This window comes from Pezoporus wallicus, unplaced genomic scaffold (assembly GCF_028554395.1).
Source record: "Pezoporus wallicus isolate ANWC-B61680 ecotype Strahan unplaced genomic scaffold, APGP_CSIRO_Pwel_v1 contig_3952, whole genome shotgun sequence".
NCBI lineage: Eukaryota > Metazoa > Chordata > Aves > Psittaciformes > Psittacidae > Pezoporus > Pezoporus wallicus.
Genome location: NW_026635034.1, coordinates 13,634,419 through 13,662,393, shown reverse-complemented (window position 1 = coordinate 13,662,393; position 27,975 = coordinate 13,634,419). Strand labels below are relative to the sequence as shown.

General features: G+C 36.9%; 1 protein-coding gene across 4 annotated transcripts in view; it reads left to right on the top strand.

Moving 5' to 3' along the window:
• Window positions 1-27,975, top strand: part of VPS13C (vacuolar protein sorting 13 homolog C) — an 89,068-nt gene that overhangs the window by 35,570 nt on the left and 25,523 nt on the right. For all 4 annotated transcript variants that reach the window (XR_008970912.1, XM_057399360.1, XM_057399351.1 and 1 more), the window contains 32 exons: window positions 424-527; window positions 826-993; window positions 1,792-2,096; window positions 2,410-2,557; window positions 3,396-3,504; window positions 3,936-4,069; window positions 5,614-5,770; window positions 6,541-6,620; window positions 7,390-7,449; window positions 8,499-8,664; window positions 9,504-9,617; window positions 10,133-10,236; window positions 10,652-10,819; window positions 11,244-11,548; window positions 11,931-12,075; window positions 13,168-13,324; window positions 13,987-14,117; window positions 14,771-14,940; window positions 15,620-15,858; window positions 17,568-17,797; window positions 17,944-18,036; window positions 18,584-18,949; window positions 20,097-20,186; window positions 20,579-20,734; window positions 21,611-21,875; window positions 22,147-22,304; window positions 22,832-22,953; window positions 23,192-23,486; window positions 24,811-25,200; window positions 25,400-25,504; window positions 26,233-26,397; window positions 26,755-26,883. Coding sequence is in view for 3 of the 4 variants with exons in the window: in XM_057399360.1 (XP_057255343.1) it covers window positions 424-527; window positions 826-993; window positions 1,792-2,096; window positions 2,410-2,557; window positions 3,396-3,504; window positions 3,936-4,069; window positions 5,614-5,770; window positions 6,541-6,620; window positions 7,390-7,449; window positions 8,499-8,664; window positions 9,504-9,617; window positions 10,133-10,236; window positions 10,652-10,819; window positions 11,244-11,548; window positions 11,931-12,075; window positions 13,168-13,324; window positions 13,987-14,117; window positions 14,771-14,940; window positions 15,620-15,858; window positions 17,568-17,797; window positions 17,944-18,036; window positions 18,584-18,949; window positions 20,097-20,186; window positions 20,579-20,734; window positions 21,611-21,875; window positions 22,147-22,304; window positions 22,832-22,953; window positions 23,192-23,486; window positions 24,811-25,200; window positions 25,400-25,504; window positions 26,233-26,397; window positions 26,755-26,883 (5,528 nt within the window). In the remaining variant the exon portion in view is untranslated. The remainder of the gene's footprint in view (window positions 1-423; window positions 528-825; window positions 994-1,791; window positions 2,097-2,409; window positions 2,558-3,395; window positions 3,505-3,935; window positions 4,070-5,613; window positions 5,771-6,540; window positions 6,621-7,389; window positions 7,450-8,498; window positions 8,665-9,503; window positions 9,618-10,132; window positions 10,237-10,651; window positions 10,820-11,243; window positions 11,549-11,930; window positions 12,076-13,167; window positions 13,325-13,986; window positions 14,118-14,770; window positions 14,941-15,619; window positions 15,859-17,567; window positions 17,798-17,943; window positions 18,037-18,583; window positions 18,950-20,096; window positions 20,187-20,578; window positions 20,735-21,610; window positions 21,876-22,146; window positions 22,305-22,831; window positions 22,954-23,191; window positions 23,487-24,810; window positions 25,201-25,399; window positions 25,505-26,232; window positions 26,398-26,754; window positions 26,884-27,975) is intronic.

Sequence of the window (27,975 nt, the reverse complement as noted above, 5' to 3'; positions counted from 1 at the left end):
GTCTTCTGTGTCTGAGTGATAAAATGCAGAAAGTCTTTATTTCCAGAATTTAACTTAGAATACTTTATTTTGATAGTTGGAGAATTACCTCTAATTATTCTGACCTGAATACAGAGAAACTAAAGTGCCTTGGATCAGATAGAGCTCTTTTATTTACAGTCCCTTCAGCAAGGCATGTGGTAACTGGCTTAATTAATTTGATAACTGACAAAAGAATCAAGTGTGTTTAGGTATTTGTTGTGGGTTTTAAAAAAAAAATTGTTGAATTTAGCAAACTATTAAAAAAAGTTTATTAGTTTATTGCAATGTCTAATTTTTGTAAGTTTTTTCACTTCCACTACTGGTGTGGTGTGTGTCCCCAGTCTGAAAATGAGGATTACTTCTGTTATGGGATACTACCGTTTCTCTCTTGATGCTTTACAGGTCTTGATTCGTCTCTTCTCCTTCAGTCAAGTCACACTGTATTCTTTGCCCGACTAAAGGACATAATTGTCACAGATGTTGATTCAAGGACTCTTCATAAAAAAGTACTCAACTACAAGATATTAAGTTTTACTTGATTCTTGGTTAGTTTTGTGTGTATAAAAGTGAAATGTAATGCATATTCTTATTCCACTCTTTCTGAAACATTGATTTGTTATGAATACCTCTTTTCAAATCAGATAGATGGTAAAGCATAGGTTTTCATATTACAAGAATGGGTGCCCCAAAAGATTAAAAAAAAATGAAGCTAGTATGCATCTGTTAGGCTGATGATATGTTTAGCTCTTGAGTCCCATTTTAGAAGCTGCTGATGGCTACTAGGTACTGTTTATCTCTTTCTAGGCTGTGTCGATAGTAGGAGATGAAGTTTTCAGTTTCAATCTGACATTAGATCCATATGCCACAGAGGGAGAAGCTTACACTGACATGTCAAAAGTGGATGGTACCGTATCTTTGAAAGTGGGCTGTATTCAGATAGTGTTCCTTCACAAATTTCTCATGTCTCTTTTGGTAAGTTTTTTTTCTTCCTTTGTATGTTCTTGCTCAAATTAGTTGTCCTGGGTTCAGCAGTAGCAGTCATTTTTCTCCTTAGTAGCTGGTGCAGACCCAAGACATTAGTCTTCCTTGTTTGTCTCAGTGCAAGTGATAACTGAAGTTTCTGAAAGAAAAGGATGGGCCTGATTTTTGTGTGTACTGTGAAAAAACTTGAAGCTCTAACTGGTTTGAAATTCAAAAACTAACACAGTGCAGGTAGGCCACTTGCCACATTCTGCTTTGGAAACAGAGAAAAGCTTGGTGCTACTAAAGTAATTTGGAGGTTTTGTGTTTGCTACCCTTTCTGCCTTGGCAAAAGTCTGAGTTGATTGCAGACATATCTGAACTAACATTAGGGACAAAACTGTCTGCAAGGTTAGATGCCGTGAGGACTACAAACTAATCACTGTAAACATTTGGTTTGTACCTTCCTCTAATATCCTAATGTTAGCTTTTTACAGCACTAGTGAGCTTTCTGTCATTCAGTACTGGCTTTGAAAGGAATTAGTATTCACTGGGGGCAAAGAGGGGATCTAAAAGTAATATGTAGGGATGGGTTTAAAATTAGTGATTGTATTGGTTAGTATGTTTTTGACCCTCTGTTGGAGGTCATGACAGAAGGCACTAGGTTGTCTTTACCCGGGATGGAATTTAACACACTAGGCAGTGTAATTGGATGTTGATATTGGTTATGTTGATCATGTAAAATGAAGTAATCTAGGTTAAAAAAACACTTACAGATATTTTTCCTTTCTTTTCAACTGCTTATTCTAGACCTTCTTGAACAACTTTCAGACAGCTAAGGAGGCACTGAGTGCTGCTACAGTCCAAGCTGCAGAGAAGGCTGCTACAAGTGTAAAAGACTTGGCTCAAAGGAGTTTTCGACTTGCAATGGACATTCACTTGAAAGCACCAGTTATAGTAATTCCTCAGTCCTCAGTTTCCCCCAATGCTATAGTAGTAGATCTTGGCTTGATTAAAGTTCAGAATCAGTTTAGCTTGGTGTCTCCAGCAGGCAGTTCACTCCCTCCAGTCATTGACAAAATGGATGTGCAGCTGACACAGCTGAAGCTGTCTAGGTAAAGTGCACTTTACTAAGTAACACAGTAGCTAACTGGTAATATTAATACTCTGTAGGATATTAATCTGCTTGCTTAGAAACCATGGTTGGTGGCAGTATCAAAAAATTGGCAAATTTAAATGCTAACCTATTATCTTCAGGCAAATATATCAGTAGTAGAATAAGATACTGTTCTGCTTAGTAAGCCGTGGAAGCCTATAGAGATACTGCATTTGAGATTTTAAGATGTTGCTTTGAAAATGTAGCATATGACTCAACTTCTAATTTGTCCACCATGTGTTTTGTTTTTGTTCCCCCCACTTTGTTTTAAGGACTACTATGGAGACAGGTTTATTGCATCCAGACATTGAGATACTTCACCCTATTAATTTAAGCCTGTCTGTGAAACGAAATCTATCTGCAGCTTGGTTTCATGAATTACCAGTATTGGAGGTCACGGGGTATCTGGATACAATGAATGTAAGTCTTGTGAAAAAAAGGTGGTGAGAAGCTCATGATAATTCTTAACACAAGACTAAGCTTTATGTTATTTCTGGACACAAAGATGCAAAAGTTGCATTTTAGGGATGTTAATAAGGTTTAAGTTGCATTTTAGGGATGTTGATAAGGTTTAACCTACCTGTGTGAATGTGGAGGTTTGAAAGTGTTATATAAACTACTCAGACTTCTGTGTGCATTTGTGGAACTGAGAGAAAGAAAAGGAAAAACTCTAATAAGAAAACTGAAAGGGGTGTCAAGGAGTCTGTGTTATCCCCTGCCAGGAGGCAGGACCAACTTAAATCAAATGTTTTTGTGTCCAGTTCTCTGAGCAAATCTCTTTTTCATTTTTTTTCGTTTTAAATGGAATCTTCTTGAGAGGAGTTGAAATTAATGCAAATATTTGCCTTAGTGACTCCAGCGTCGTTACTTCCTGTCTCCCTTGAATGACCTCCAGATAGTTTTTTTTTCCTGGCAATTTATATACTATGAAAGAAAATACCAGATACATTTTGAGTGAAACTGGAATTTAATTAACATGAAGTAACATGTCATTTATACAAAAATACTAAAAGCACAGAAACACTAAATAAAGGCTGTGATATATATTGATGTAACTTCAGAACCTCTTTAATGTCCTAATCCTTCAACAATAAAGGGTTAAATGAATTTCATTGTGTTATTTAAGGGAGGAAGCAGCTGACAATAGATCTGTAAATAAGCACTCTGCTTGCCAGGAAACATTGCTCTGCTTTGCTAGTTAGTGATATATTAAAGAACAGTATGTTTGTCTTGCGAACTGTAATCCGCAATTTTGTAGGTTGTATTGAGTCAAGAGGATTTGAATGTCTTTCTCAAAGTGTTGACCGAAAACCTTGGTGAAGCAGAAGAAAAACTAACTCCTGCAAAATCAGTACTGCAAAAGGAAGGTCAGAAATGGGATTTTGTTGTCATGAATGTTAAGTATGTTAGCTTTCAGGAATAAGGGGAAGTGTTTATTATCTGGAAAGCAAGCTTAGATCTGAGAGCATCATGTGTGACGGATAAATGTGTCATAATTTTGCAAGGACAGTGTTTAATACTTGAAAAAAGTGAAAGCATTACAAGATAAAAGTTGGTAATTACGTTAGCTAAATTGTCTCAGAACTAGCAAGGTATTGAGATGTCGGAACTTTCTTGTTGCAGAACATGTTTCTGTTTCATTTGCTTGCTCTGAAGTTAAAGGCTGTGCTTGTGGAAATGTTGCTAGCTTATTTAAGTGAGCATAAGCCATCTAAACGAATAAAAGAATCGGATGTGTTTCTTGAGCTAAGCAAGTGGTGGCAATTTCAAAAGTTAACCGATTCAGTGAATGTTACAGGTAAAACCAAAGAAGTGGAGAAATCTGTTTTGACACAGGATAAGAGTGTTCTAGAAGAAATGCTGCCTGAAAAGACAAAAAGAACATTAAATGAAGATGTAGTCAATATGCTACTTAATTTTGAAATCAAAGAGGTATGTATCCATCTGTAAACTGTACTGTTACGATTCCAGTAAGTGAATTAAGTCTATTTCTCATAAGCAGTGGGCTACCCAAGTCCATTTTAGCTGCTTTAAGATGATACACAGCAACCAGAAGAGAATAAAAACCCAGAACCCAGATTCTTCAGCTGTTTCTTGATCTGTCTTCTTTGTCTGTATTATGTGAGATTGTATTTATGGAATATTTAACATAGGCAATACATCTAATGGGGAAAACCAGACTTATTTTAGATGTTCTGCACTCTCCTAGCCTTAATCCTTTATTAAGCTGTATATGATTCTCTTATTAACAAACCAGCTGAAATAAGCTAGAACTAGTGTTTTTCCCTTAGGGATACTAAGTCTGAAGGTTAGGTTGTAGATGAAGTATTGGCTAATGCAATCAATCAGTTAACAAAGATACCTGTGCCTAAGGAATCATCCAGGCAGGCAGGGCCAGCAGGGAAATGTATTCTATGTGCGTGGTAGGAGATCATGTAAAAAGCCTTAGTTTTAAGGGCATTAGAAAAACTTGTTCCATAGCTGGAGTGTAAACAGGTAGCAAGTTGCTAGCATCCCAGGTTTTGGGTTTTTCTGATTTTGCAGAATTACACTTGCAATTGGCTGGTGAGGTACCAGTCAACAAAGAGCAGGTAGTTATCCAGTGGGTATCACTAGTACATGTGGGAGCTTCTAGCTTTCAGAATAGCTGTTTTGGCTGTGAAGAATTTTATTTTAATGGTAGGACTGAGGCATTATTACAGGCTAACCTGTGGTGCTTTGTGTTGTCTCATTTAATCATTTTATCTTATGAACAATTTTGTCTTCTTTAATATGGTTTTACACAGGCTTCGCATGGAATTTTTTACCAGCGTCCACTTTGTCTGTGTACTCTGTATGTTGGGTTATTACTGTTAAAATGCTAATTTGTTAATATACAAAGTGTATGCCACTTGGTGATGCAGACGAAGTATCGACAAACCTGAATTCTTTAAATTCCTCATGTGGTAAACTGTTAGGCGAGGCAATTCTTAGTTTGCAGCAATGGAAGATGATTGCCTTATGAAATAAATGCATTGAAATGAACATAATTCCTAAATAACTATAGCTACTTCTACTTTAATTTTCAGCTACATTTAGAAACACAAGTTTTTTCTCATTTCCAAAGTTCTGATCATGTAATGCTTAAAACCTCCTATAAATTAGGAATTGTAATGTTGCAACATTTGTGGCTTTAATTGTTATTTTCATAGTAACAGATATTCAGAGATAGATTCATGTTGCTGTTTTATGCTGTCCTTCCCTCCAGACCAGTATGATTTGTAGTAATCCTTATTTCCATAATCAAACTTTCTGTGTAGCACTGTAGCACTGAAGCATAGCTTGATAAGATAAAGATGTACTGCCACAACAAAAGTAAATTCTAGCCAGATTTAGTCTAGATTAATACTGCTTTTGAAGCCTAGTTACAACTGCATGCCATAATATCTGGACAGCTTTACTGAGATAGCAGACTTGTTTCCCTTTCCGTATTCCAGGTTGCAATAACCTTGATGAAGCAGGTTCAGAAAGAGAGACATCCGTTACATATTCTGACTGTGCTGCAGCTTGGAACTGAAACCAAAATTAGAAATCATGAGTTGACAGCAGCAGCATATCTGAAAAAAATTATGATGAGATGTATTGAAATCAATGGTAAGTCATCTCGAAAGCTGAAACGCAGTCTACAGTACAGTGTGTGCAGGCAGCTTGTGTAGTAAGAGGGTAGCACAGTCATAAATAATAACTCGGGGAGAAGGAAAGGGCGAAAAGCTATGTTCTGATTTAACTTAATGAAATGTCATGTGTCATTTAGATTGAGTTAATCTGTTTTACTCCTGTTGCTAGAGTTAGCTTGAGTTAATCTGAGTTAGTTGCCTGCTTTGAGTAGGAAGGGTCATTCCCGAGAAGTATTCCATCTGTTCGGAGGGTTTTGATGAACTTCTGAAGCTGCGCTTTATGGCCAGTTCTGACAACACTGGAGATCCAGCCTGCTTCCTTGATGGGTCAGGTAGCAATTCAAAGTAATATTGAAGTAATGACAGAAATAGCCAGTATTCAAAGTAGAAAAGTATAGCGTATAAAAATATATAAAGTTTATAATATATAATGTCTATTTCTAGAAATAGAAAAATGTAAATACAGGAATGAAAAACTAATTAAAGGAATGCAAATAACTTTCCAGTTTTGAATATTCTTCCAGGACCAAGAAAGTTAGTTTTTCTATCTTAATTAAAAATAAAATCAAATCAGTACAGCATTTCACAAGGTAATGCTTAATCTGCAACTTCTCAATGAAAAGAGATGCTTACCTTAACTGTTTAAGCAACAATAATATATTACTGAGAATTAGCATGGCGGTATTCCATAGGTGAAATAAAGCTCATCAGTGGAAATAATTTATGGTTTTATTTCTTAATTTTCAGACTCAAAAGGAAATCCCCTTTGCATTATTAATTCTTCAAGTGAGACAGATGAACATCTTCTGAAGATGGAATACATTAAGGTTTCAATACCTTTTAACTAAGATTATATGGGAATTAAAATAAGGCTTCCATACTTGGGCTGTGTTTGGGTTTGTTGGTTTTTTTTTTGCTGGTTTTAAAACCTGTAGGATTTATATCTCAAGCTTATGTATGTCTTCTTCCAAATGCCTGTTGTTTAACGTCCACACTCCACTGCTTCCATATAGTGCTTGCTTCATAAGTCAACACAATTACTGAAATCACTGGTGAAGCCAAATGTTTGTATGCGTTCTCTGTGAACAACACAGATTAGAGCCTTTGTGAAATTTAGCAGATTGAGAGAGTCTTTGCCTATGTAAGTGATAGGTGGCTCTCTACAGGTAGCAAGCAACCTCCAAAAACTGCACAAAAACTTGGGAAGCTGATAGGTTGTAGAACCAGTGGGCTATTAGTTTTCCTATCTATAATAGCATAAACAAGTGAATTCGTTCTGACAGAGTACTAAGTATCAATTGATCCAGTTTAAAAACATCCTAGGTAAGAGAAAATCTTGTAACTGGCCAGTTGAACTTTTACAACATGTATGTTATAAAATGTCACTGAGCATTTGCTAGTACCCTGTTCTGGTTGCACTGATCATGTGCTATATTTAGAGAACTTGTTTATGCATCACTTTCCTTTGTTTTCTTTGCAGTGGGAATAATCCTTATACCTGTGTGTGTGTGGCAAATTCAATTAATTCAGTTAATAAATTCAGTTAATTCAATAGAGACTGACTGTGTGCTTGGGCTCTCTTATTTCTTCCCTTAGGCAGATGCTGATGGACCAGATTTTGTTACTGCTTACGGAAGCACCAAGCAAAACATCAATGTGAGTACTGGATGTGTGTAATTTGCTTTAAGCTTCTCAAATAGCAACAGTTGTGTGAAATAGTTAGTTACTCACTTGTTTTCTCATTTAAGGGAAAAAAAAGCCCCAGGAAACAAACAAAAACTCAACCCAAAACCCAATCTCCTAACTCTGTCATTATGAGAGCTTACTGCTTTATATTTAACTACTTCAAAGAGGAATCCAGGAGGGAAAAAGGATTATTATTATTATTTTACAGAAGTATTTAGTTGTATTAATTTTTTAAACTAGAAGATTTACATTTTTAGCTAGTTATAATTTATAAGCACATATTTCTAACTGAGACCTGTAGGATAAATTTTATTTCTAGGGTGATACACTTGGTACTGTGTGGAACGAAGGCTTTGTGTTCAGAGTTTAAAAGTTTGTAACAGTGAAATTTAGATGTGCAGTGACAGGTCAAACAAGCATTTTCAGGTCCTTTTGCTTTTAAACCGTTTCCTTTAAAGTAGTAGTGGTGGATGAAGTTCGCTTCTTAACAGCTGTATGTGGAGTTTGAAGTGCCTGAGCAACTTCAGAGTTGAGAGAATGACATCCTTAATGTAACCAGTAAAACCAGCATTTACCAAGAATTGCTTTGAGCCAGAAGTCAGGTAGCGGATATTTGGTTTCATGAAGTAGTACTGGATGGAGTAGTTGCTACTCACATAATTTCTATTCTGATTGCAGAGTTTGAGTCGTCTTGTTTTATTCTGTCATACATACTAAAATATCCCTACCTGTGGTTGGTTCTGGAGGTGTCAACCAAAGTGCTCAATAGTCCACAATGAAATGCAGCAGAACTAAGCTTACCGAAAAAGCATAACCACACAAAGCATCCATTTTCAGATTGACACAGTTCCTCTATAGTTGTATTAAGCTCCTGTTCCATAGCTCCCTCATCTGTTCTGGAGCTTGTGTCGTGTTAACTTAGAGGAAATAGAAGCTTAATTCTGTGACAATAAAGCTGAGTTTTTATGCAATAGACTGCTACTAAATAACAGTGTCACTCTGTCTTGCCCTCATTTTAGGTCATCTTTTCATGTTTGGATATAGTACTCCACACAGAGGCTTTGCTTTCCATCATGAGTTTTCTCACGTTCAGTATTCCATCAGGTGGTCTTCCCAGTACTGATAAAGTATCATACCACAAGCCTCAAATAAAAGAACAAGAAAAAGGAAGTACAGTTAAACCAGGTAATGTGGCATTAGAAAGGCCATGCTTTTGTTGCTTAACAGCATCTCACCTTTGGTTTCAGAATACTGGTTTGGGTGGTTGCAGTACATTTCGGTGAGAAAATAATCTTGTAAAAAAAAAAAAAAAAAAAGGCACCAGATATTTTTTTCCACTGCTTAATTTTACAGATTCTCCTTACTCAATATAACTTCCCTAGGTAGCGGTGTGACTTTATTAAAGAAGTTGAATAAATGATATTACAATGACCAGTACTAGAGCCTTTCCAAAGCCTCAGTGTCACAACCATGTTGCTTTCCAATTGAAAAAGGCTCAAAAGGGTGCTTCTATAGCTGAAAATAAACATTCTTAAGCCTAGAGGAAGAAAAGAGAAGTTCTGAACTCAAGGCTGTTGTGCTTCTTTTAACGATTGGTACTGTAACCTTGAAATAGTGTGAGGTTTTTGCATGGAATCTACTTCAGAATGTTTTCTCAGGTTCTGTGTGATTGATTCTTGTGTTTGTAGCATTGTTTGGGAAATTCAGGGAGCATTCCTCATGTGCAGTAGTGTTTGTAATAATGAAATGCCCACTGTATTCTGCATACTGTTGCATGAAAACTAGATATAAAAAAGGAGCAAAAAACATCATCTTGATTGCTCTTTGCCTGGGTTAGTTGTTGACTGTTGTTGTGCCAGAAGAAAACTGTGTTAATAGAAGAATTGTTTCATGTCTTAACTAAAAATTAGAGTAATTTTTAAGGAATAACTCCAGGTTGCTTTTGGAATAGTTGATGTATGTACAAAACAAATAATCTGACATTCTTCTGAAGTTCTTACATGACTCTTGTGTTTCCTGTCCAGTGTCTGGTAATGCAGCCCATGATATCTGTGAACTAAAACTCACTGCAAAGCTAAATGCATTCAGTATTACAGTGTGTGATCAGACCTGTAGCCTTGCAGACATTAGAATACAAGGTAAGGGTATCAGTTTATTTGGCTGTAGCAAAAGTTATATTGTTCCCCTCCATCCTTTCACTTCTGAAAGGTTAGCATGAGTGCATCATAGATGTGTTTAGTATATGTTTGAATGTGTTTTCATTGTATGATATGATTGCAATTAAATATTTTAATAAACAAAAATCCTACAAGGGAAGAAAATATTTGACATGCAAAAAGACGACAATTTCTAAGTGGAGTAAACTCAAAAGAAATGAAGGCACTATGTAATAAATAAAACAAGCTTCCATTTTTCACTAGCTAGATACTAGATACTGTTGGGAATTTTTACTCCACTCTTAGAGTCAATTTATGCTGGCAAATTTATCATGTGTAGTAAGGTTAGCGTTGGTTGTTACATGGTAGAATGCTGATTTCTAAGCTGTTCTTGTTCTTCATAGTCAGTAATAAATAATGCTTCTATTTTAAAAAGCTGGTGACTTTAAAAATGCACTTCAACAAATTATTATCTTCTTCCTTTTGTCTCAAATCAGGAATGGATGCATCTGTAGTAATGAAACCTAAGAAGATTAAGGTGTTTTCCAGACTTGAGGACATTATAATTACAAACGTTGATCCAAAAACAGTCCATAAAAAGGTGATGTGATGTGCGGACTTTAAACAAAATTAGCTGGTTCTTTGTTTAATGACAGCTCTGTAGTTGGTTTGTGGTGTTGTATAATATTAAGTGCAATGTAATGTACAAAATGTTAAGCAAAGTTTCACTGGTAATTTCCTTTATCTCAGGGTAGCAAAACATGTTTCCATTCTTCTTTCTAATCATGTTTGCATTCATGTGTTTAATTGTGTAGCATGGGTTAAATATAAAATGGGCTACAGATAACTAAGTGCAAAGAGACAAACCTTTTGTGCCTAACCTATGTATGTCCAAGTATTGCTGATAAGTTGCAATTAATCTTTATGTAGGAATATTTCTTGTTTGATAACCTAAGTAGTAATTCTATCACAGATTACTGTCTGCTAGTATTAACTACACACACTTAATCTTCTAGGCTGTCTCCATAATGGGAGATGAAGTGTTTAGATTTCACATATCACTTTATCCAGATGCTACTGCTGGGGAAGCCTACAGTGATATGTCAAGGGTGGATGGTAAAATGTCTCTGAAAGTGGGCTGCATCCAAGTAATTTACCTACATAAATTCTTTATGTCTCTCTTGGTAAGTCATTAGTTTCAGTTCTTTTCTTGACATTAGAAGTTTATTAAGAAAATAAAATGCAGTCAACTCTTTGTAACCTGAGCTCTATACAAGCTTATAAGAATTATTTTGCTGAAGAGGTGTCACTTAAGTTGCACTGCTTTATGCAAGAATGACAAATAAGGAAAAGGATGACAGAACAAATACAGAACTAAAGTTGATAGCTTTAATAATATCTTAAAACCTAAATAAGCAAGCAGTGTCTTAGCTTGTGCATGATTTTAACTTTTTTCTGGTTTGAAACTCATCTGGTTGAATGGGAAGTTCATATTTCTGCCAGAGCTATATTGCTTCTCTTAAGTTTATGTTTTCCCTGGGTCTTGCCTTTTTTGCAGGGCTTATTTGCTCTCATAGAACTCTTACTTTTTTCACTACCTTCCAACAGGACTTCCTAAACAATTTCCAAACGGCACAAGAAGCCCTGACGGCAGTCACTGTCCAGGCGGCAGAAATGGCTGCTTCCAGCATGAAAGACTTTGCTAAAAAGAGCTTCCGCCTCTTAATGGATGTCAACCTGAAAGCGCCAGTTATAGTTGTTCCCGAATCCTCAACTTCATCTAATGCTTTGGTAGCTGATCTTGGCTTAATCAGAGTTCAGAATGAATTCAAGCTGGTGTCTTCAGATGAATCTTCGCTTCCTCCAGTCATTGACAACATGGACGTGCAGCTAACTCATTTGAAATTATCAAGGTATACACAGGCTTTTCTTCTGAGTAGAAAAGTGTTCATATGGAAAACAGGCTCATGTTTGATGTGCAGAATTGTTCTATTATTTAAAGATGATGGGTGATAAAAACATATTAAACCCAAACACCTATCTTGCTCACCCCACAGCTAAGTTTAGGAGTGCTTTTAGACAGGGGCATATGTCCGCAGTGTCTGAAGTTTCATGGGAAGAAAGGAATAATAGGGCAATAATTGAGTTCATCTTAAGTGCATACCTGCACGTAAGTGCATGTAAGTGCACATTATTATTATGAAATTAAGTATACCCATAATCCTCCTAGATCAGTATATTTGGGATTCTGTAGCTACTAAACGTTTCCTCTGCTGCTTCCACTGTCTTTTGTAGGTGCATCATATCCACAGAGTCTCAACCAGATTCTGAAATTCTGCGTCCTGTGAGTTTGACTTTACTGGTCCAGAGAAATTTAGCAGCAACTTGGTATCATGAAGCACCAACAATTGGTATTAAAGGAGACTTGAAGCCAATGCAGGTAATGCCGTGGCAAAGCAGAGGTGCATCAAAAGTTACATGTTTTCTCAGAATAGTATTTAGCCTAGTGAAGGAGCTTGTGAACTAGTTGCAATTTGTAATTATTACAGTGTTAAAAGACTTCCAGCTTGACTGTCTAATTTCTAGCTCTGTTAGAGTTTTGATACTGTATGATGAATAGTTTTGGTGTAGCAGCAAGTATTTCATACAAACGGAGTAAAACCTATTGTAATTTTTCTGAGGGTCTGTTGGAGCTATCCTTTGACTCAACAGTCAGTAAATTCCTTGTGGCTATCTGTTGAGTCAGCATTTAAAATCCAGATTTCAAATTTTAAATTGTTTAATCTGTAATGTTCAAGTTATTTGAGTGTTTAGATTTATTAGAAATGTGAAGGGTAGGTGTGGAACTTTGATATACAACAGGTAAAAATTAGGGTTGATATGTTTGCAGAGGGAGGGTTTTACTTTTTCTCTACATTAACCATATGAAATAAGTGGGTAAAAGTGGACTGGGGGGGGCTTTTACTTGTTCATGAGTCCTAATTCATTGCTGTATTTGTGTTGTGGCCAAATGTGGCACTGTGAAAATGTAGAAAAAATATTTGAACACTGTAATATGGGTTTAGTGACTGCGTCTTGTGACTTGATACTGCTTATTTTTTTTCACACTCGTTATAATTGGATTCAGATCCATTAACTCTTTAAAAGCCTACTGAATGACAGTTTCTTTAGCATATACAATGTAAATCTTGACATTAATGTTATCTGGCAATGTTTCTGGATTGCTTAATTGTTAAGAAGTGCTTATGATCCTCAATTACTCGTCTTTTTAGCAGGCAAAAAGCTTTTGCAAGACTGGTAAGTGTTTCTCATGTGGAGTGTTAGTGCTTGTTGTAACTCCTGTTCATAACAAGTAACAAATGGTATTTTAGGAAAAATGGGCAAATCATTTAGGGTTTTTTGGCCAGGATCGTTTTGACTAGACAGCTTGTGTATGGTGGAAGCAGCATGTTGCTTCTTCTCAACATTTGTGTACTGTGTTGGAAAGAAATAATGTCACTAAAAATGAAATTGTGGGTTAATCACTTTACAGATTGCGCTTAGTGAAGAAGATCTAACTGTTGTCATGAAAATTTTACTTGAAAACCTTGGAGGAGCTTCCTCCCAGCCAAATACTGTGCAAGAAAACATCGAAGATACACAGATACTTAAGAAAGGGAAAGTTCCAAATGAATCAGATTTCTATGAAGGTATGTTCGTACCTTTTGTAGTGTGCTTTTTGTGATTCATCTTTTTTAATATGATAATTCTTCAGTATAGCAATGACTCTTGTAAGTTGCATGTGGTTTGAAAAAGAAAGCCAAACCAATTACGTTTATGCACAGTTATAACAATTGAGGATGTTATTAGTATTCAAATAGTGTGTTAATGTAAGCACTGTATATCTCTTGATGAAATACTGTTAACACTTTGTAAAAATCTGTGTCCAAAACTTAACATTCTCATTGTAAAAAAACTACTGTTCAACCAACAATTGTTTTACTATAGTATGAGAAAAAACTGGAAGAGCAGTGCAAACTCCTTGTTCATTAAAGTAAATCAAGAACTGCAGTAAATTAATGACAGTTTTCTTTCAAGGTTCTTAAGCCACTCTGTGTTGAGTAACTTTACATGCATTGAATAGAACAAAGTGATGTTGAGTAAATGAAAGTGTGGCATGTTCTGAGTAGTCTCACAGATTTGGGGCTTTTCCTCCTTTTGTGACTTTCTGATCTTAATTGAAAAAGAAACAAAACAACAACAACAACAAAGCCCAAATGAAGAAAAATTCACAAACAAGGAAAACCACCAAAAAACCACCTCAGACTTGCTGTTCTAATGAAATGTAAAACTCTTTTCTTTTCACTGACAGGTCCTCTTCTTGCATCTGGAGAAAAAAGTGTTTCTGCAGTTCAGTCTTCTGTGGAATGTTACACAACACTTACATTTGACTTTAATTTTGAGTCACTTTCAGTAACTCTCTACAACAGTGATACGAATCAGGTTTGTGACAAAGCTTCTATCATATAAGTGGGGTGGGGAAGTTTGGCTTCTTCCGTGGATGGAACTCAGGATAGTAAACCAGAGTTTTGTTGGTTGTGTTGGCTTTGGAATGCCTGCTTTATGGAGCTTATGCAGTTTATCCTGGAATTTTGAGGTTTTATGGGAAGAAGATGTCCTTAATTTGAAGGATGTAAGTGCATTTCTAAAAATCCCACTGAATAAAGGCAAGAAACCAACCTAAACCAACCTAGAAAAACCAGTCAGCATTTGATTTGGTCATTCCACCTATCAAAAAAAAAAAAAGATCCAAGGTATACATGGCCCAGGCTTCTCTTCTGCATATCTCTGACTGTGAGCAGTAGTGAGAATCTTTCCTGTGCTGAAAAGAGTAGAGAAAGATATGCAATGTTGTCTTATTTTTATGACTTCATATCCTTTGTCCTGGTGGGAAGGTGCTTGCTTTTTGAGTCTTGGTACTACAGGCCAACTTGTATTTTCTGGTTTCTTACTGAGGTACTTTAATTTATAAGAATGGAGGGCTGAAGACACCAACAAATTTAATCAGATCCTTAAATTCATGTGGCTAGTAGCAAGGGAAGCATAGTTTTTACTTTGTACTTTAATAACTAGTCCTACTGTTTCTCATTATGTAGAAGTCTCTGCTTTCACTGCATAGTGACAAATTACGCCTTGGTGAACTTCGACTGCATCTCATGGCATCATCAGGAAAGATGTTTTCAGATGGGTCAATGGATATTAATGTTAAACTCAAGGCATGTACCCTGGATGATCTCAGAGAAGGAATTCAGAATGTGACTGCAAGGTAAGTTTGAGTGCACACAAAATGAAAATGCTTCATGCGGTTTGTTAGGAAGACTTTCCTTGTTCTGTCATTTGCTTCACATGGGATGGATGAAACTTCAGTTTAGACTGTTTAGTGGAATAGGGCTGTCAGTTGTTGAATGTCATACTGTGCACTAAAGCAGTGAATGTAGCAATGAAGAAAAACATTGGGGATAAAATGAATATATGAATGTTGTCATTTTAATAACATTGAGGAAGTTTCTTCTTTTATACATTGAAATCAGATTATCCAGAATAAAGAAATGTCTGGGAGGATTGAATCACAGGATGGGTTTGGTTGGATAGGGACCTTAAAGATGATCTAGTTCTGACCCCCTGGGTGGAAATACTGCAGTAAACTGTGTAGAACAGCTGAGTAGAGAGCAACCAGCCTCAGCTAGAGATATCTATGCACTGAAACTTCAGTCTGATTGGTACATGCCACATATGTAGGTTAAAAGTTGTAGCACACAGATTTTAAATTGAAATTACTGTGGAACTGTATACCATCTTATTTCTGGAGGAAACATAGATTGCTTATTGTACTTCTTATTTACAAATGGCATGGGGAGAAAAAAAGTTGTACTACTTACACATCCTTGTTTTTCTAGATCTGTGTTCTGGTGTTTGAAATATTTCTTATTAAACTTGTTTTCTAGAATGATAGACAAGAAAGATGACATAAGTGACACATCTATGGTAGATATAAACTACAAGCAGGATAAAAATGGAACTGAAGTCGTTGCTGTCCTTGACAAGCTGTACATATGTGCCAGTATGGAGTTTTTGTTGACAGTAGCAGATTTTTTCATTAACTCAATGCCAGCATCCTCAACTGAAAGATCTGCACAGTTGCAATTAAAGCATGTTGCTCCTGGGAAATCCAAGCCAGAAACAGGTCTGTAAAACTTACTTTCACCTCCCACTGCAACTGCCTTCCTTTACAAACTCCATCCTTGAAAATAAATCATCCTTAAGTATTTAAGATGCAATCTTGCTGTCAGACTTAAGAATTTTATTCTTCACAATGTGAAAATTGGCCACTTATACCATTGTTTTAAGCAGTAGTAGTTGTAAGACTGTTTAGTAGAGTTGTGCTCTTCAGCCGAGCTAAATATATAAAAATTACTCACGCTAGATAGGATTTATTTCATTCCTTTGCAATGTAGTATTGCAAAGGAAGCATCTTTAGGATAAAAAGTGCCATGCACAGAGTAGTTAAGGATTTAAAAAGAGCAACTTACTCTTGGAACTAGCCAACTGTGTTACTGCCTTTGCTTTTCCTTTAGTGCACCAAGCTTCAAATTGGCACCTGTTCCATTGAATAGATGTGATAAACTGATATTGCCAACAAGTGTTAGATGTGAGTAACCCTTACAGTGGGTCCTAGTGTGCAGGAAGGTCACACACTACCATAATGTGGTGGTGGAAAAGATGGATGGGGTAAAAAAACCTGGTGTGAGTAGTGGTCCTGCACTTCGTCTTTCTCTAATTACAAACAGTGATGCCTCTGCAGCTTCCTGTCCTTATCTCAACCCTTCGTGCCCCATGCTGGGTGCCAAAAAGAACTGTTGTGGTTTAAGTGCAGTCAGTAACCCACACAGCCCATTCACTCACTCCCCACCCTTTCTCCCCCCATCTCTGCTCCCGGAGGGACGGGGAGGAGAATCAAAAGAATGTAACTCCCACGGGTTGAGATAAGAACAGTCCAGTAATTAAGGTATAACACAAACCCCCTACTGCTGCCACCAATAATAATGATGATAAGGGAAATAACAAGGGGAGAGAATACAATACCACCTGTTGATACCCAGCCCGACCGAGCAGTGAACTAGCCCTTCTGGGTAACTCTCAGTTACATCCTGGGCATGACGTGCTGTGGTATGGAATATCTCTTTGGCTAGTTTGGGTCAGGTGCCCTGTCTCTGCTTCCTCCCGGCTTCCCCTCCTCCCTGGCAGAGCATGAGACTGAGAAGGTCCTTGGTCAGAGTAAACATTTGAGCAGTAACTAAAAACATCGGTGTTATCAGTGCTGTTCCCAGGCTAAAGTGAAAAACACAGCACTGAATCAGCTACTAAGAAGGAGAAAAAATGACTGCTACTGCTGAACCCAGGACACTGAGAACCAAAGTGACTTGAATCCATCACTAGGTTAGAGTGTCTTGCTTTTAACTTAGATAAATATGTTAAGATTCTCCCCTTCTGTTTGGAGACTGAGTGTTCAGACAAGAAATTGTATATTGCTGATTTGGTTTCAATTAGTAAATCTTCACTCTGAAGAAGTTAGTTACTTTAGGAATTGAGCCACAAGATAACTATTTCTAACTTGGATTTGTAGTGCCAGTGCTTAGGTTGACTACAGTGTATAGAGCTAATACTGTTTTTTTAAGGAGCTTCTTCAAAACAAAACTTGTGACCAGTTTGCTGCTCATTTCTGAACACCGTGTCCTATTCCGTTTCAGCAATGTATTCCTGTAAAAATTGAGACACTATTTGTTAAATCTGTACCTCTAAATTATGTAGCAATTTTTTGTTCATGGTTCAGGTATTATGTGCATGATAATGCTTTCAAACATCTTATATTCAATGGATTTTTTTACTTCACAGAAATGTCTACACGGCCAAATATGACAGTAAAAGCTGTGATCCTAGATCCAGAAATTGTATTTGTTGCTAATTTGACCAATGCTGATGCCCCTGCCTTAAAAGTTTCCTTCCAATGTGATTTTTCTCTGACATCTGGAAAGCTTGCACAAAGGATGACTGCTCAAGTGAAGGGCTTCAAAGTGTTGGCCTGTGCTTTTCTCAAACCAAAACAAGACAATAGTGTTACTACGGTAAGAAATAATGTTGTTTTTCTGAAATGGGATATCTTATGGAAGCAGCATCCCTTTGTTCTATTATGGGAATAAAAAGTACAAGAACATTAGGAAAGCTTAGATTCCAGGAGTTATATTAATAATCAAATTAATTTTTCACTCAGGTGTTACGACCATGTTCTTTGGTCATGGAAAATATGATGCATGCCTCAGGGATGCAAACTGTGGTAGTAACAATAGAAGAACTTACTGTAAAGGTAAGATGATTGAAGCTGTCTTTGGAGGAATGGGTGTTTCTCAAGCTGTAGCTTGGTTGTTGGTTTGTTTTTTTTTAACTTTTTATATATTGCTATTTAAAATTTCCATTTTCCCTATGAGTTGAATGCCAGAAATAGCCATTTATCCTTTTTAATGCTGCTCTGGGTTAGAAAACAATCATTACATATTCCTTGTTTTGACAAGTTCTTGTCAAAAAAAGGACTAATCTAAAATCTTCAGATACTGGGCTTCCTGCTACCAGTTTCTTTCAAATTTATGAAACAGTCCTTTCCCACTGCTGCCTCCACCACTGCTTTTCTCTTCAGAGAGACTTGTAAGCAGAAGTATGCACAAAAGCACATATACTGTTAAGGCTGTTAACATGATTTGCATGATTAAGTTGCATCTTTTATAAGGGCCTTTAATGCTGCCTATCTTACCTGTATAAAGAACCTGAGAGATATTTGCAGTGTCCATTGATGGTATCTTTTGTATCAGTTTTAAAATGTTTTAAGCTGTAAGGGATTTTTTTTTTCTTTGTTCAAGATCTCACCAATAATTCTGAACACTGTAATGACCATTATGGCTGCCATAAAGCCCAAACCAACAGAGGAGGATTCTAGAGGAGTGACTGAAGTTCCTGAGAACCTGTGGCAAGTGAAGCCTATAGACGAGTGCAATGCTTGGTTTCTTGGTGTTGATATAGCCACGGAAGCAACAGAAACTTTTACAGACCGTGAACATATTTTGAAACAGGAGAAATTTGACATTGTAGTGAAATCTGTTCAGATTACCTTGGAATGTGGTCTGGGTCATCGTACTGTCCCTTTATTGTTAGTCGAATCTGTGTTTTCAGGTGTCATTAAAAACTGGTCCTCAATGATGGCAGTCACTGCCGATATGTCACTGGAGGTATGTAGAATCAACTTGTTAGCAGTTTAAAACACTTCTGCATGTTTCATAGCATTCAACTAACTGTTCAGTGCACTTTCTATGTGCTAAATTGGTAGCAAGTTTAAATTGGAATGCTCTTTGGAGTTTCTTAGTAGTCAGGCAAGAGTGACTATGCATAATGCCGTTTTAGAGAATCTTTGCAATCAGTGGCAGATTTTAATGGCAGTTGCTACTGTGGGATAGCCTAGTCTTCCCTTTTTATCTATTGTATTTGCATGTTCACTTCTTGCTGTAAGAACAATGAACTTGGCTTAGTTGACTATTCCCATTTATCTCTTATTGACCACTCTTTTGTTTCTGTAGCATTGTGTGTATCGGTAAGATAGAATTTACACTCTATTCTCAAAATCGCAGCTTCAATTGTAATCACACCTTACTTGTTTTGCCAGCTGTTGAAACTCTTTTCCCTAAGATATGGTAATTTAAAGATGATATAAGTCTTTTACAGAGGCAGCATGTTAAAATTTCATACATCCAGATTTGCAGCTGCTCTGTGTGATAGAGTAACTAGATCTTGTATTTTGTCAGTTTATGGAATGTGCCTCATACTCCATTTTATACTGGATATACCAGTAGCCTTCTTTCGCTGCTAGATGTGCCTGTCATAACAAACTGTGGAAAAGTGTATGCCTAATCACATACAACTGGGGAAGTCACTGCTTCCAGAAGCAGGTATAGGCTATGAGTGAGATGAATTATTCCAGTGGACCAGGTTCTGGCTAAAGGTTTCTCAGACTAATGGTTGTTTCATAGTACAATAAACTACTTGCAGTGCTGAGATTTCTGATCGCAAAGTCATTCTCTCAAACAGTGTAGGAAAGGTTAGAGACTTGATTATATTAATTGGAGGTGTTACCATGCTGTCTGGTTGCTTTAAGCAAGCCAGGTTGTCAGTTCTTCAAAAATGATGTCACTTATGCAATATGTATCATACATTACATATTTGTGTATTAATTTTTGAAGCTATTAAAAGTTAATACTAGACCTCCAAAATGTGAAATGAGCATGGATTGTTTTCTCAGCACTATATTTTTTTATACTGTTAGTGGAAAGAACTCCATTCTTTATTTTTGTTTGTCTTATTTAATTTTGTTTCTTTCTTTAGATACATTATTACAATGAAACCTATGCAGTGTGGGAGCCGCTGATTGAACAAATTGAAGGGGGAAAGAAGCAATGGAGTTTAAAGCTGGAAGTATGTAAACGGACTTGAAACTTTGTGAAGAAGCTGTAACAGACAGCTCTTCTTAAAAAACTTTGTGACGCAACATGAACCTCTTGATTGCTGTTGCTTTGAGAGCCAGGCTGTTTTACATTATAAAATATCAGTCTTTAGACATCTTAAGGTTTTTCTGAAGGAAGTTAATGCATGGGCAAAATGTAGTGTGTTACCACATGTACAGAGAGGAAAGCAAGTGGTGTACGATTTGTTTGTGTAAGGTGGTCGGGATGCTCATGGGAAAGTAGCTTTTCTTTTGTTTGGTGAAATTGTCAAGTGTAGGTCCATTTTTTTTTTTTTTTGTTTTGTTTTAACAGAGGAAAAGTAACGTATGTGTTCATAATTGCCTAATGCAATTTTTGTTGTAGATGAAGACTAACCCTGTCCAAGAGAGGAGTTTGATGCCTGGAGATGACTTCATTGTTCTTCCTGAGCCACAAACTGCAGTTAACATAGCTTCGAAGGATACAATGAATATAACAATATCCAAATGTTGTCTTGCTGTGTTCAGTAATTTAGCCAAGGTAGTCCCAGCAGGCAGAAGGTGTCAAATTACGTGGTTCTGTAGGAAGCTTTTTTTCACTCTAATTAGTCCTTTATGGTTAACAAAAAGGTGATGCTAGCTTTTGAAAGACGTTTCTGTGTTAGAAGTTTACTTCCCTTCCATCTTTTGTCCTTAATAGAATACTAAGAAAAGTATTCATTTCGGTATTTGCCTTCAAATCATAGAAATAGAATGTTTAGTGTGTTAAATACACTTTTTTCCTATTTTTTCTTGTAATATGTGTGTGCTTATGAATGTCCTATGCTCCTCTTCTTCCCCCTTTTTTTAGGGGGAGGGGAAAAGTTTTGGTTACTAAAGCAGGATATTTTTACTGAATGTGAGTAATCGCTATTCAGTTCTTCATTCTAAATGAGTAACGGTTCTCTAAGTTGGTACTTGCTTACACTGTAAGTCTCTATTGGCAGTCAGTTTCCATGGCTTCTGTGTAATCAAACAGATGTTTGTAAGCATAAGTTGTGGTTGAATATGAAGTATGTATGTGTTGAAGGTACTTGGGACTTATGTGTTCCAGATCTGATTTTTCTCTTAGTACTCAACAACTTAAAGCAAATTCCGTATGAGGAGTGTGAATGCTCATCGTAGCATCAACATGTGTTGCTAATCACAGAATAGTAATGATATTAAAGTTTACTTCCCTGATAGTAGTAATAGTTTACTCCCATGATAGTAAAGTTTACTTCCCTGAAATACTGCTATACAAAGCATAGGTATTAATATATGTGTTATTTTTTTTTTCTTTAAAATGGTGGTTCCTGGGAATGGTCGTTAAAAGCCTTTATATATACGTTGATGCGGCTATTTGTGTACGACACCTTATATATGTTGTTAATTACAGGCATTTTCAGAAGGGACGGCATCCACGTTTGACTATTCCTTTAAAGACACAGCACCTTTTGTAGTGAAAAATGCCCTCGGTGTTGCTCTCAAAGTGCTTCCTAGCTCAAGTATACGGATAATTGGTTCAGCTGAAAAAGAAACTATGAATGATATCGAAATTGGTCAGAACATGGAACTGGAATACTCTGGTTTTGAAGTGCCCCAACAAGGAAAGTTGTCTGCATTGCACCGACAAGAAAGCTCCGTCTTCTCCTTGACTTTAGGTATTATGCTAGGGAACACCATGTGTTTTGACATGTTAAGAATGGGAGGATGGGGGAGTCAATATGCTTAAATTCCATGTGATCAGAATTCAGAAGTACTGCAGATGTGCAGAAGTAGTGCTCAAATCCCATTTCAAGATACTTTTGCCAGAAAGTGCTTTGATCTGGGTTGTTGCCGAGTTTAGAGAAGATGAAGTTTGTTCAACTGGAAAATGGTGATGTGATGTGTTTTGCCTAATTCACAAGACTTTTGTATATTTTTATGGATTAGGACTTCACGGATATAAAGAAGGGGTAAACATTCCCATAGCCAAACCAGGTCGACGACTGTACAACGTCAGAAACCTTGTTAATCATTCAGACTCAATCATTGTACAGATAGATGCTACGGAAGGAAATAAGGTTATTACTGTACGATCTCCTCTTCAGGTAAAAAAAAACAACCAAAGAAACCAAAAAGCTGAAATCAATGCTTCTCTCTCAGAGCAACTTTGCTTTTCCTCCTTAATGCGTTTTCTTTTTTGAGAACAAAAAGTTACCTAAAGGCAAATTATTAAGAAGAGATTGATTCTGTTTATTACAAGATTTTTTATCTATATTCTGTTTGTTGTGTGTCTTCCTGATAAATGAAAAATTTGGTTTTTACTTTAAACTTTTGGCTTTGCAATATCCTCAACATTGAGGTTGGAATATGTGGTACTTATGTGACTTGACATTTTAAGCATGTCTTCAATTACAATTAAGTTCAGTTCATTTAACTTTAAAGTAGCAGTTTTCTCATGTACTTGCATATCATTCTTCAGAATTGTATTTCTTACTGAGATGCACAGAAGTCTGTTTCCAACGGAGTTTGTTTAAATCTACCGATGTTTTTTCTTCCTTGTTGTTACTCATACTTTTGCCTTTAGAAATTTGCACCATAGAAATGTAATGAGAATTATGCTTTTTGATCCTAGATTAAGAACCATTTCTCCATCCCATTTATGATCTATAAATTGGCTAGAGACTCCAAGTCACTGGAGCCAATTGGCATATCCAAGCCAGAAGAGGAATTTCATGTTCCTTTACATTCATACAGGTATATTTTTTCTGTTCTGGAGGGCTAAGCTTTGTGAGACTGCACAAATACAGCGTATGGAAGCTTACATTTGCACTTGGAACTCTTCTGGCCTAGGCTAAAAAAAACCAAAATGCTACCTTTACTAGGCAATGAGTGTGCTGCAAAAGCCTTTCTGAAAGGGTCTTAAAATGAATGAAGTTAGTTGTCAATGCAAAGCTATTGTGTACTATTACTCATTCTTTGATTCTTTCCATAGGTGTCATTTATACATTCGACCAGCAGGAATGTTAGAGGGTCAGTTTAAAGAGTCCACGACTTACATTGCCTGGAGGGAAGAGCTGCATAGGAGCAATGAAGTAAAGTGCTTGTTACAGTGCCCAGCCACTGAGACAAACTTCTTGCCTCTAATCATCAGCTCAACTGCTGTACCTGATGAACTAAACTTCATTTCAACTTACGGAGAGGAGTGGGATCCTGCCTACATTATCCACCTTCACCCTACACTGACTGTGAGGAATCTATTACCTTACTCCTTGAGATATTTACTTGAGGTAAGTTATTTCATGGTTTTATTTGTAAATCCTTTATTTGATTTTAAGTAAGGCTATATCTACTTACAAGTGGAGGTGAATGTAGTGTGGAAGATACTGAACGTTGGGTTTTGTATTTTCTATTGTAAATGAGTCAGCTGGTGGATTGATTCTGGGAGTTTTGGGGATTAGTTCTTTTCAGTTTGTGTGTACCTGGCCAGTACTGTTTTGCTTCTTAAATGTGACTTCTGTACTGGATTGGTCTTTCTCCTTTACGTTTTCCTGAGATCGTGTTTGTGGTTTGCAAGATATCTTTGGTTTCACAGGTTGAGGCATAAGAAAAACCTTATGCTTTTCTTCTCTTTACAAAACACAACTTTTCTCTGTTCTGGTACTGGTTCTTTACTAAAGACTATTGTAAGGTCTCCCTTGCACAAATGGGAACATTTCTTTGTGGTGTGCTACACAGACTATTTTTCCTTCTCTTCCAGTATTTCCAGTATCTAGTATTTTTTTTAAGACAGCTGAGTGATTTTAGCAAACAGAAAAGGTGTGAGGATTTAGAACTATCATCCTGTTTTTTCCTGTGGTGTCCTACTCCTGTAGCTGGCTGTGGCATTTATTTATATCTTTCTTTCACTTCTCTTCAAAATCCCAATGGCACTGTTTCCAGTTTTCGTACCTTCACTGTGTACTGGAGCACTCAGAGTCACAGAATGGATAACAGAGTGCCAGTGCCTTGACTGAGGAGCCAGAAATAGAGTAAAATCTCTGTGAAGTCACTGTACCCATAGATGAGTATGTGCTTATTGTCTTCACGTCCCTTACCATTCAAAACAGTAAAATACATTGTTTCTCAGTAAAAATTAGGAAAGCTGTTGTTGTTAGATGCTACTGCCTGATGAAAGCTGGGCTATCAAACAATATGGCACAGCTGCCAGCTTTCTGCCTTGGGTGTTACTTAATGTGAAAAGTCTTGGCTGTACATCTGCAGAACTGTCCAATTCAGTGTTGTAGCCAGTATTGTAAGTATATAAATAAGAACTCATTGCCAAAATCCACTGGAAATCATGGAGGAGAATGGGAAGAACAGAGACAAGGGAGTGGAACTAGTTTGCCTTCCTGAAATCCAGAATTAAGCAGTCTTTACTGTCCTGCAGAAAAAGTGCAATTGATCTCTAATTTTTCTTAGGATCAGGCTTAATGAAAGTGACTGGAAACTGGGACATGTGTTACTAAGGTATCCAAAACATGCATCCTGCAAGAAAAGAATAAAATGCTGTTTTTTGAATACCTGAATTTCATAGATTAAAAACTTCATCTGCCTCTTTTAATTTGGCTACAGGGGACAGCAGAAGCTCGTGAATTGATGGAAGGGAGTGCTGCAGATGTTTTTCATTCCAGAATTGATGGAGAAATAATGGAGCTTGTGTTGATGAAATATCAAGGACAAGACTGGAATGGGCATCTAAAAATCCGCAGTGGGATGCCTGAATTTTTTTCTGTGTGTTTCACATCCCATTCTGCAACAGTGATGACTGTAGATATTTACATACACACAAGGAGAATTGGAAGCCGTGTGATCTTGTCTGTGTTCAGTCCTTACTGGATAATCAACAAGACTTCCCGTGTTCTCCAGTATCGAGCTGAGGACACTCACGTGAAGCATCCAGCAGACTACAGAGATATTGTTTTGTTCTCCTTTAAAAAGAAAAATATTTTCAGTAAAAATAAGGTTTGCTTATTTTAGGTGTTGGTTGTGGTGGTGGTGGTATAAAATCCTGCTCTGAGGGGGGAAACACACATTTGGTTTAAGGGGGTTTTAAGGTAGTATCTAAATCTGTAGACTTTTATTTGGCTGCTGCTTTCTTCTTCTTTGTCAATTAAAATTAATTTATTGAAGTACTTTCCATGTTGTTCTTTTTTGTGTGTAGATCCAGTTATGTATTTCAACTAGCACGTGGTCCAGTAGCTTTTCCCTTGATACCGTAGGAAGCTATGGATGTGTCAGGTGTCCAGCTAATAACATGGACTATCTGGTAAGATACTTTTCTGTTTTGTGGGGCTCTCGTGGGGTTCTTTTGGCTTGTCTTCTTTTTTTCCTTAAGGCCTCTGTTTCACTACTTGCAGTGCTTTTAAATCATGATGGTATTTAACATCTACGGTAATAAGTTTTATGCCCCAGCCAGTCAGGTCTGCATGATGTGACAAGTAGTTTCTCCAACAGATGTTCCAGTGTAATTCCTAAGCATGTGGTTTATACCCTAAATGTATAGTATTAGACATAGGAGAACTCAGGTAGTGGATGTGAGAGTTCATATCCAAAATTCCAGGTTATTTGCAAGTGTTTAGGTCTTCACTCAGCAGCCTTGTTTAAGACCGCATTTCCACAGTTAAGCACAATAAAGGATCTACTTTATAATATTATGCAGATATGTGGGGTGTTGTGTTTCTGTATACTCTATAACTGATCTCTCATGATATGATCATTTGAGGATGTCTTGATTTACTGTAGAGGCATTCCTGTTGGATTCTCCCTAAAAATGCTACCGCTAGAAAATGCTACAGCTAAAGCTCTGACACTGCGTTAACTGTGTTGCATGGTTTGCTCATTTTACTGCATGTTGTTTGGCTCTTCTGTTGCAGGCGTTCAGAACAGAAGTGTTGTATGTTAGTCGGTACTTACAGGAAATGTTGGCTTTTCTTGTTTTTCATCCTGGCTTTTCTCTTAAGCTTGTTGATTGCTCAGTTTGTCCTTGTTCAACAGGTGGGGGTTAGCATCAAGATGAGTACTTTTAACCTTACCAGGATAGTTACCTTCACTCCCTTCTACACAATAGCAAACAAATCTTCACTGGAACTAGAAGTTGGAGAAATTGGTCCTAATGGCTCTTTTCCAACTAATAAATGGAATTATATCTCAGCTTCAGAGGTAATGTTTCTGGTTTTTTTTCCTTTGGAAGTTATTGTAGACAAATGACTGGTCTCTAGCTGTCACTTAAGGAAAAAGCAGCTCTTTTACAGAAGCTCTATCACTTCTGATGGCAGGATATGGATACATCACATCTCAGAATAAATTAAATAGCACAGGTTGCATTTGTTAGTAAATTCATCAAGTCTTTCATTTTAGATAATTTACTAAAGGTAGATTAGCTGTTAATCAGTAGGTACTGGGGTAAGAACTAATGCATTTGAAATAGGTTTAGTCCCACAAGACTTTGGTTTACTGCTGGCTTATTATATTGAACATATATGAACTATGAAGTTGTGCATGTTTCTTATTTTACAGTGTCTTCCATTTTGGCCTGAAAACTCATCTGGTGAACTTTGTGTACGAGTAGTTGGCTATGAAAGCACATCCAGACCATTCTTGTTTAAAGCCCAGGATAATGGTACTCTGCTGAGGCTGGAAGAATTGGTGAGACTGGCTTTCTGGGGTCTGGTTTTAATACTTCATTTTAGCTCTGTGATATTGAACTTAGGAAAGCTTGACTCACCAGGGTGATCAAGATTGCAGCCTTGTTCCTTAAGCTGTTGGTGCAGTGCACTTCAGTTCTGTTGCATAAAAAATGTTGGAATCAATGTTGTTAATGTTTTCATAGCTGTGGGAAGTACTCATTTTGTTTTGACAAGCTTATAGGAAGCCGAACAGCTCTATTGCTATTGAACTAAAAATGGAATACTCCACCTCTAATGTGTTCTTTTGCTTAGGGCATTTCTTAGATGCCTTCAGTTGGTGTAAAGATCCTAAAATAGAATGTATTTTTTGATTTCTTGATAAGTTAATACATGGAGACACAGTTCATGGCTAAAATAGTTTATGATTCAATTTTAATAATTTCAAAACTTACCCTAGCCTAACATTAAGAAGCATGTATATAAATGTAGAATGATCAGACAAGTGTTTGGAGATGGTGTTTATCATAACTAGCTGAAATACAGGTGACTGTGAGGATAGTTGAGCTCTCCACATTTGCTGAAACAATTAAGAAAAATGTTTTTGGAACAAGATGTCATCAGTGATTTGCTGTTCTGTTGCTTGCTGCACTTCATTAGAACAGGGGGGAGAGGGGGGGTGTTCTTCACTGTTTTACGATAGTGTTCAAGTGTTTAGTGTTCAAGGCCAGGCTGGATGGGGCCATGAGCAGCCTGATCTCATGGAGCTAGATGAGCTTTTTAAAGGTCCCTTCCAACCCAAACCATTCTGTGACTGTAATAGCAAATAGCTCAGCTTTGCAGTAGAATCCTTTCTAGTCCTGTATGTAGTGAGGTTTTACTACTACTGTGTAGAGTGCTAAACATAATTTCTCAAATCCCTCTGATGTGAGCTGGACAATCTGTAAAATCATCTTGTTCAAAAGTAGGTGTGTCCCCTTCCATCTCTTCTCCAGATCTTACCAACAAAAATGTCAATTTATCTTGCTTATACAAGCATTTGATAGAGACATCTGAAGAGAGTATTCAAAAGCAAAAGCATGAGGTGCCTCCTTTGTATAAGCAAATGAGAAAA